The sequence below is a fragment of the Dipodomys merriami genome, unplaced genomic scaffold (assembly GCF_024711535.1).
Source record: "Dipodomys merriami isolate MVZ:Mamm:240054 unplaced genomic scaffold, mDipMer1.0.p SCAF_31, whole genome shotgun sequence".
NCBI lineage: Eukaryota > Metazoa > Chordata > Mammalia > Rodentia > Heteromyidae > Dipodomys > Dipodomys merriami.
Genome location: NW_027204604.1, coordinates 13117751 through 13127066, shown reverse-complemented (window position 1 = coordinate 13127066; position 9316 = coordinate 13117751). Strand labels below are relative to the sequence as shown.

At 41.8% G+C, this 9316-nt stretch overlaps 1 protein-coding gene across 5 annotated transcripts; it reads right to left on the bottom strand.

The window, feature by feature from the left end:
- Window positions 1–231: 231 nt before the first annotated feature.
- On the bottom strand, window positions 232–8799 carry Ube2t (ubiquitin conjugating enzyme E2 T). Of its 5 annotated transcripts, none has more exons than XM_070041824.1 (7): window positions 8716–8799; window positions 4835–5005; window positions 3793–3862; window positions 1900–2005; window positions 1706–1804; window positions 1249–1332; window positions 232–588 (listed from the first exon to the last, which is right to left on the bottom strand). In XM_070041824.1, exons 2-7 carry the CDS (start codon window positions 4941–4943, stop codon window positions 439–441), a joined length of 618 nt encoding a protein of 205 aa, XP_069897925.1. In that variant the 5' UTR covers window positions 4944–5005; window positions 8716–8799; the 3' UTR covers window positions 232–438. The 5 variants fall into 5 exon arrangements, with proteins under 5 accessions (XP_069897925.1, XP_069897929.1, XP_069897924.1 ...); XM_070041828.1 differs by having other exon boundaries at window positions 4835–4949; window positions 8716–8780; XM_070041823.1 differs by lacking the exon at window positions 8716–8799 and adding an exon at window positions 8307–8416 and having other exon boundaries at window positions 4835–4949.
- Between the last annotated feature and the right edge of the window lie 517 nt (window positions 8800–9316).

Here is a 9316-nt window from a genome sequence, read left to right as displayed (position 1 = left end):
ATCTCTGATGCAAAGAGGCTAGGGTTATAGCTACGCAACACCATTCTTAGCTTTGTTTGTGAGACAGGGTGTGTTATGTAGTCAAGGCTGGCCTCAAACTATTGTCCTGTCTCAGCCTCCAAAGTGCTAGGATTCCAAGCATTTGCCACAAAACACCAATCAAATATTATAGCATTCTGAAATATAGAATTCTGGCCAGTTTATTCCCACATACTTAGGATAAAAACATACTCAACATTAAGTGACTATTTATTTTTCAGGTTAAAAAGGTTTCAAAACATATATACAACATAAATAAAACAAACTGAAGAGAATCATTGTCGATCAGAATACGTAAATACAGTATTGTTTTACAGAATACAAAAATTATGTCACCAAATACAAAGAAAAACATTCAAGAAAAGTAAGCGAATAAGACCTTGTCAAAGATCTTATTAACTAAGATGGATCAAGAAAAACCTCATGAACATCAGAGTGAAATTTCTTTTCTATGCCTCCTAGTTGCCTGGCCTTCCTTTTCTGTACTGAGTTGTAGACTTCACAGTCACTGGTCTTTGGTAAATCATCAAGCACCTCCTCTTCACTGGCCTAAAAAGAAGAGAGAGGGTGAAATACGAAGTCTACACAAATGCCAATGGAAAAAAACTCACAACTCTAATATACATTTTACACATTGGAGTTTGTATAACATTTCCTCCAAAAGTATCTTCCTCAATTCTTATTAATTTTGCTTTTTAACAAGTAACACATAACTGCTACTTGCAATCTGAGTTGAAATGTTTTAATTCAGCAACTAGGATGCACTCATCACCACACTTGTATTTTACATTATGGTGAATGGGGAAACTTTATCAACTTAAAACTATTGAATAAGAAACAAAAATTTCCCTTCCCCACTATTTTTGCAACTAGTCTCTGCTCTGTAAATGTTGCCTTGTCTCTGTGTAAAAAAACCCAAAAAACAAAAAAACTCAGAAAAAAAGAATCTGAGTCACCTCTCTATTCTTGCTATCCTCAAGAATACATAACAGTATTAACCAGCTTCTGCCTGCCCTCTAGTGTTACCAACAGCTGACAACTGTTAGGAAAAAAATGTTAGTTGAGCACCTAGGCTATTTTGCTGAATAATACCAAATGATTACAATAGTAGAAAAAGGTCAACTAGTTAACATGTATATTTAGCAACTTCAGTAAACAATATTTTTACATATATGTTTAATGAACTGATAATAATAGTAAATGTCATACCCTCTGTTTTTGTCTTGCATGTTTCTCTGTCCACTGCCTGGCATTCTTGAGGAAAACTGGCTTGTTATATTTAAATTCTGAGGACTGAAATGAAATCCAAGGAAATAGTTAACAGAGAATCTAAGGAGTCAGTAGCTTATGCCTATAATCCTAGCTACTGAGGAAGCTGAGATCTGAAGATTACAGTTCAAAACCAGATGAAGCAGAAAAGACTGTAAGACTCTTATTTCCAATTAACCACAAAAAGCCAGAAGTAGAGCTGTGGTTCAAGCAGCAGAGCACCAATTTGAACAAAAAAGGTAAGGAACAGTGCCCAATCCTGAGTACAAGCCTCAGTCTCCCTCCCTCATCCAAGGCAAGAGTTAACAGAGAAACAATGATTTGCAATGATATGTCCCAGCTGCTGCAGTTAGATAGACAAAGGAGCTTGTACTGCAGAGATGATAGGAATACTTACAATGTCAGCCATGAGTGGGTCATCAGGGTTGGGTTCTGACATGAGCAGTTGGATAGAGGTCAACACAGTAGCAATATTGAGGGATGGTCTCCAGGCACCCTATATACAAGTACAAAGTTGCCTTTATATTAAAAAGTGATACTGTTAATTAAAGTTTAAAAGAATGCCTAAGTCAACCTTTACCCACCACTCACTTTTGGTGGCAATTTGAGAACATCTAGACAAATCCTTCCAGCAGAGTCAATGTTTGGATGATAGATAGGAGTCAGAAATCGGATTTGTGGAGGTTCAAATGGGTACCTTTAAATGTATAGGAAAATAATTATTACTTTAATATGGTCTTTTACTACAGTTTTAATAGTTTCCTGGTTACTAAGCTATACAGAAATGTTGGAATTTAAAAACATGAGTAAAAAAATATTTGGGAAGCAACCCTTTTCTCTTTCTAAATCTGTAGTATAAAAAAATTTAACCAATACTAAAAAAGTTGAAAAATATTACTGAAAACATTCATATATTCACCACCTTGGTTCAAGCCACTTTATTATCTAAATACTTTAAATACTAAAAAAATCTCCTAATTATCCTATATAACTGTACTACCACTATACCTATGAAAAAAATTAAGAGTTCCCCAATATCATTATTTAAATTTCCTTAATATTGCTATTCCCAATGTTTTATAGTTGGAATTTTTCAATTAAGATTTGTACATTGCATTTGGTTACTATGTCTCTTTAGTGACCCATGAACTTCGGAAAATTCACAGTCTGCTTTCAGAAGAGATGTAGGACATGACTACTAAGCTATTCTCTAGGGATTTTACAAGTCTGGCCAGGATCCGATCAGGTAAATAGATGTCTGCATTTCAGTAGTGGGATGTTCATTCATGCCTTTCTCTTTCTGCACAAAACTAAAACTGTAACTTAGCTGATTAGAGCCTTAAAAAAGACTTGAAATAAGGGAGCTCTGAAATCAAGATGGAACACAGAATGGTGGTTTTCCGAGACTGGGGGAAGGGTAAAATGGGAGTTGAAGTTTAATGGGTATGAAGTTACAATTTGGGAGAATGAAAAGGTTTTCACATAGATAGTGATAGGTGTACAATAATGTAAAAAATAGAGCTGGGAGTGTGGCTTCGTGGTAGAATGCTTGCCAAGCACGCATGAAGCCCTGGGTTCAATTCCTCAGTACCACATAAACTAACAAAAAAGCCAGAAGTGGCACTGTGGCTCAAGTGGTAGAGTGCTAGCCTTGAGTAAAAGAAGCTCAGGGACAGTGCCCAGGCCCTGAGTTCAAGCTCCAGTACTGGCAAAATAATAATAATGTAAAAAGTACACTTAACAATGGTTAAAATGGCTAGGCCCAGTGGCTCACATCTGTAACCCTAGCTACTTGGAGGATGAGATCTGAGGATCACCATTCAAAGTCAGCCTGGGCAGGAAAGTCCATGAGACTCTTAATCTCCAACTAACTCACTAAACTAACAGAAGTGGAGCTATGGTTCAAGTGATAGTGTACTGGTATTGGGCAAAAAAGCTCAGTGACAACATCTAGGCCCCGAGTTCAAGCGCTACAACCAGTGCACACACATACACATACACACACAGAAGGTAAAAATGGTCAAGTTAATGTTATAAAAAATGATTGTTTAGGGGCTGGGAAGGTGGCTCAGTGATAGAGCGCTTGCCTTGCATGCATGAGGCCCTGGGTTCGATTCCTCAGCACCACATAAAAAGCTGGAAGTGGTGCAGTGGCTCAAGTGGTAGAGCGCTAGCCTTGAGCTGAAGAGCTGAGGGACAGCACTCAGGTCCAGAGTTCATGCCCCACGACTGGATCCCACCCCCCCAAAAAAAAGATTGTTTAAATGGGGTATAGGACTCAGCTGATATCTACCCCATTATTCTAGAAAAGAAAACAAAAAACTGAACTCTACAGAAAGAAAATAATTTGTTACACTAAGACTGGGATTAAAATCTATGTCCTTTGACCCTACATTTACTGCTCTTTATTGCTCTTTCTACTATATTTTTCCATCTTCCAATAACTGTTTTACTTTGTAGACTGAGACTCTAATTCATACTAACCTCTCAGGAATGATAACTTCCAGGTTGAAAATACCTTTCTCATAAGGTGTGTTGGTTCCACCTAATATTTCTTAAAAGAGAGAAAGAAAAAAAAAAGGAAAGAAAAAGTTAAAAGGAAATCAGATAATTCAAACTACTATACAAAATGTACTTAATAAGGTATATAGCCCTAACAGAGAAATAAGGTCTAGGGCAATACATTTCTTCTCTCAGTACTTTAACAAATCTTTTTGTAATGCACTATAAAGCTAATATAGCGTCCCCTTCCCCAACTGACTATGTCAAACAAGGAAACAAGGGACATACAGAAGGTCTAAAACAGAAGCTGCAAAACGATGGCCATAAGACCAAGTACATTGTACAGATTTGTTTTGTATGGCTTGCAGGTTTTGGTTTCTTTCTAGCCAGTTCTGGGGCTGAACTCAGGGCCTGGACACTGTCCCTTAGCTTTTTTACTCAAGGCTGGCACACTACTACTTGAGCCACAGCCCTACTTCTAGCCTATTGGTACTTAGAGATAAGAATATCTAATTAATTTACCTGAGCTGGCTTTGAACCACGATCCTCAGATCTCAGCCTCCTGAGTAGCTAGGATTAAGGTGTGAGCTACTGATACCAGGCTTGGACTGCAAAATCCTAATCATTTGTTTCCGGGCCTCATAGATATACTTAAGATGATCACTTGTGATCAAAACACTGTTTCAGAGCTGATAATCAAATTTTGATTTTTAAGTCAGTGAAAGATAAAAAAGACAAATAAGCCAAACCTGGTGGAGCTGTCTATATGCCAGCACTGGATAGACTGATGTGAGGATTTTTGAGTGTGAGGCCCCCCTGGGCTTTGAAGTGATACCCTGACACTCCCCTAATTCCCAAAGTCAAAGAATATCAAGCAAGTGTTACATATGCAAATAAGTTAGGATACAAATGGTAAGATATTCTGAACTTAGGACTGTGTATATGAAGAATATACAAACGGTTACATTTTAGCACAATCTTCAGTAAGTTTATGATTGTATCTTAGACATGATATGATACCTACGAGCTCTAAGATCATCCATTTGGTCCTTTTCCTGCCAGCATGTGATGCCTGGGGGGGGATCTGTGGCTAGCATCTGAAGTTCTCTCTTCAGCCGTGAGGCTCTCTGCATGATTCCCTAGTAAAAGGAGCCACACAGTTTACCACTCCACACCAACGTCTGCTTGAGATAGACTGGGAAAGAAATAATCATGAAATGGTCAGCAATGGTGCTTCAATTTAGTAAACAGATTCTAGTTATTAATCTCTATATTGATAAGGGCGTCTGGAGTTTTTTCTACTTCCTTGTGAACTTTTTATCTACTCAAGAAAATAAACTGAAAAAAATAATTAGGAAATGTAAAACAAAACAAAAAACTGTTTCCACCAAGAAAATATAAAGTCTAGAGGCTGGATGCTGATGGCTCATACCTATAATCCTAGCTACTCAGGAGTTTGAGATCTGGAGGACTACAGTTTAAGGCAAGCAAGGACAGAAAAGTCCACTAGTTTCCAACTCCAAAATACCCAGTGAAAAGCATGAGCATGAGAAGTAAAAAGACAAAAAAGAGAAAAACAATAATAATCTAGAGGTAGTCAACACTTTAGAGACACTTATTTTTTATGTTCTCCCCATGTATTATGGTTCTACATTCCTAATACTCCAAGGAATCCACCACATCAATTAGTCTATCTTGGACTGGGCATGGTGGTACAGGCCTGTAATTCCAGCACCAAGGAGACAGGCAGGAGGATTTCAAGTTTAAGGCCAGCCTGGGCTACACAAAGAGACCGTGTCTCAAAAGAAAAAAATAAAACAGGGAAAACCAATTAGCTCATCTGTCTCTAATACTTCTACTGTTTTCTTCTTAGTCATTAACATTCAAATATGCTGTCTCTTTTATTTAAGATAAAACTCAAAAATATATCCATTCAACACACTATTCAACTCTAGTTCTCTCTCTAGCAACTATTCAGTCAAAAAATACTAATATTTTGCATTTGGCATCCAAAGGCATATGGTTCCAATGAAATTGCTGTTGAGAAAAAAAAAAAAAAAAACTGAATGCTCAGGATACATACATGGTTCCATACTGTAAAGTTACTCACATTTACCAACATTGTAAGTACTGTAGGTCTGAGAATTGTTAACTGGAAACCACATCTACTTTTGTACACATTAATACTGCTCAACAAAAACTATATCCCATTTCATGATCATTACATTGAATACTGATTCATTATTCCCATAATGCTACCTAACTTTTGCTAAACACATGCTGCCATTCAACAAATCTAAAATGTTCACTTCATCACTCAAATGCCCTTTTTTGATGTGGGGGAGGGGAAGATTACCATTAACTTCTGTCTTGTTCTGGGGAGACATTTTCACAAAATTCAAGGCTGGGAAACACTAAGCAGATAGCAAAGATTTCAGCACAGCTGATGGTAAAGATGAACTGACCAAGGGCTTCATATCCACTGAGCTGCTTCATTCTGCACAAGCAGGAATTTACAACTTTTGTCTTTGATATTTCTTTTGATTAAAAAAATAATTATTTTTGGTTGTACTTGGTCACCACCACAGATAATAAACCTGTGAATATGTAGGCCTATTGTACTACAACTATCATTTTGTTTGCACCTTATTTTGCCACCTTATTCATGTTGTCATTTGATTAACACAATGTTAATTTTTTTTGGGGGGGAGGGGCAGTCCTGGGGCTGGAACTCAGGGCCTTGGCACTGACCCTGAGCTTCTTTTTGCTCAATGCTAGCACTCTACCAATTGAGCAACAGCACCACTTCTGGCTTTTTCTGTGGTACTGATGAATGGAACCCAGGGCTTCATGCATACTAGGCAAGTGATCTACCACTAAGCCACATTCCCAGCCCGCACTCTTAATCTTAAATCTCCAGACCTCCAAACTGAAGATTCTACATATTCTTCAATTTTCTTTTTTTAAAAAACACTTATTTTTTAACCCACTAAGAACTGATTTGAGTTTAGTGAGAGAGGGGCTATGGGGTTGGAACTCAGGGCCTCACACTTCCTAGGCAGGTACTCTACCACTTAAGCCAGGCCTCCAGCCTTTTTAGTTACTTTTTGGACAGGGCCTCACGCTTTTGCCTGGGGATTGTCTTGGACTGTAATCCTCTTCCTATCCATGGTGGGATATAGCTGATATAGCTGGGACCACAGACAAGCGCAACCACACACAGCTTATTTGTAAAGATGGGGGTCTTGCTAAATTTTTTTGCCCATTCTTGATCTTCCCAGTCTCTACCACTCAAGTAGCTAGGATTAAAGAAGTGTCACTATCCCCGGGACTCAACTTAAAAAAAGTTTTTTTTTGGGTCCGGTCATGGTGCCTGAACTCGGCCTGGGCACTGTCCCTCAGCTCTTCAGCTCAAGGCTAGTGCTCTACCACTTGAGCCACAGCTCCACTTCCGGCTTTTTTTTCTTTTTGCTTATGTGGTGCTGAGGAATTGAACCCAGGGCCTCAGGCATGCAAGGCAAACGCTCTACCACTGAGCCACCTTCCCAGCCCTCAACTTAAAATTTTTTTTAACTTAAATTTTTTTTCTCAAACCATAAATTGTACCAGCACCATGGTGTTTCTTTCCTTTGAAATGTTTGGGCTTGCCTGGAACCACAAGCCTCTAAGTCTAAGCCTCCCAAGTAGTGAGGATTACAGATGTGAGCCACCGGTGCTTGGCTAGTCTATCGACTATATACCAAATTGCCTTCATTCCACCTTTATATTTGTCTGTGACAGAGACTGAGCCTAAGGAGTCCACCGTATTAAGCACCTGCTCCACTATTTTGCTCCTCAACTAACCGTTACCTATACCTTTAAAATCATCACCCATTGGAGCAAGACACAATACTAGACAATTAACTTGGCCTTTGACAACTTTCTCTGTATTGATAGTCAGCACTGGCAACAACTAGGATAAAACTAGCCACGAGCTGTACCATGATATAAAATGAGTGGCAAGACATGACTGCGGGATTACAAGAGCATGACGATTTCTTTCAACCAAACTCCCAGTGTTAACATAAACTGTGTAAGTCAACCCTTGGCTCAAAGGTCATCAGTGACTTTTGAGTATAAAACTCTTTACGAGGTGGGATAGGGCTGGGGGACGGGTTATTACAGTGCCTGTTAGCCTAGCTACTCAGGAGGTTGAAATCGGAGGGTCGATGTTCGAAGTCAGACCGGGCAAGAAAGCCTTTGTAAGGCTCTTATCTACAATTAACCACCAAAAAAAAAAAAAAAAAAAAAAAGTCGGCAATGGAGCTGTGGCTCAAGTGGAAGAGCTCCATTCGGAGTGAAGCCCCAGGATTAGCATCCAAAAGAGGGGCGTGGCCAGTAATCAGAGCGTTCCGGAGGCCTAGGCAGGAGGACCACAGGTTCCGGATTATCCTTAAATGACAGCCCCGCTCCCCCCTCTACCCCCCCTCCCCGGTAGGCATCACAGCCTTTCCCACCCTCAGGTGTCCCCTCTCTGCTCCCACATCGACGTGCATCCTGGGGTGCAGGCATCCCTGGTGGCGCCTCCTCCTAGAGCGGACTCCGCGGGGCGGCTCGCCAGTAAACTCTCTGGATTCATCCCTGGTGGGGAATGAGGACCGCGCGGCGGGGGCGCGCGGCGGGGGCGCGCGGCGGGGGCGCGCGGCGGGGGCGCGCGGCGGGGGCGCGCGGCGGGGCGCGGCTCTGCCGCTGCACGGCCCCAAGTGCGCCTCAAGGAGGCGGAGCGGCCTCTCTCGCTTTCCAAGACTCTTATCCCAGAAGGGAGAACGCCCGTGCTAGACAGAAACACGACTCCTCTCCAGAGCGTCAGAGAGACCCCACGGAACACAGGTCTTAGGTTTGAAAGAAGAAAATAATTTCTCTTACCTGCGCGAGCAGCGAGCTCTCCGTTCCACAGCAGCGCGCGACAGTAGCTGGGGACCCGCGGCCCCGCCAACTCGGACCGTTGACGTAGACCCGCCCCCTACTGGCAAGGATTTTGATTGGTCCTCAGAAGGCTCCCGCCCCACGAGAAAGTAGCCCTTCTTCCTATTGGCCAGCGATCTGGAGCCCGCTTTCACTCACAAGGCTTTCAAATTAGCGGGCGCGCGCCGGAAGACGCCTCTCAGCTCGGCCGGAGATGCCCCCAGTCGCGGTCCTAGCAGCTCCGCCGCGCGACTTGGCGCGACCTGTGCCTTTACGACCTGGCGCGACCTTTACGGCATTCGCTCTGTTGGCTACAACCTGGATGGAGCTGGAAATAACCTTACCAGAAGGGGAATGGAAAGAACGAGGAACGCTTAGCCCAGAGAAGGCCCGCGTGCGTGGCTGTGTGCCTGTCTTGGGACCGTCCCTGAGCGTTTTTGCCTGGGGCTAGCCCTCTACTTTTAGCCACAGCTCCGCTTCCAGTTAAGAAGAGACTCACAGACTTTCCTGCCCGGGCTGGCTTTGAACTGGGGTCTTCAGCTCTCAGCCTCCTGAGTAGCTA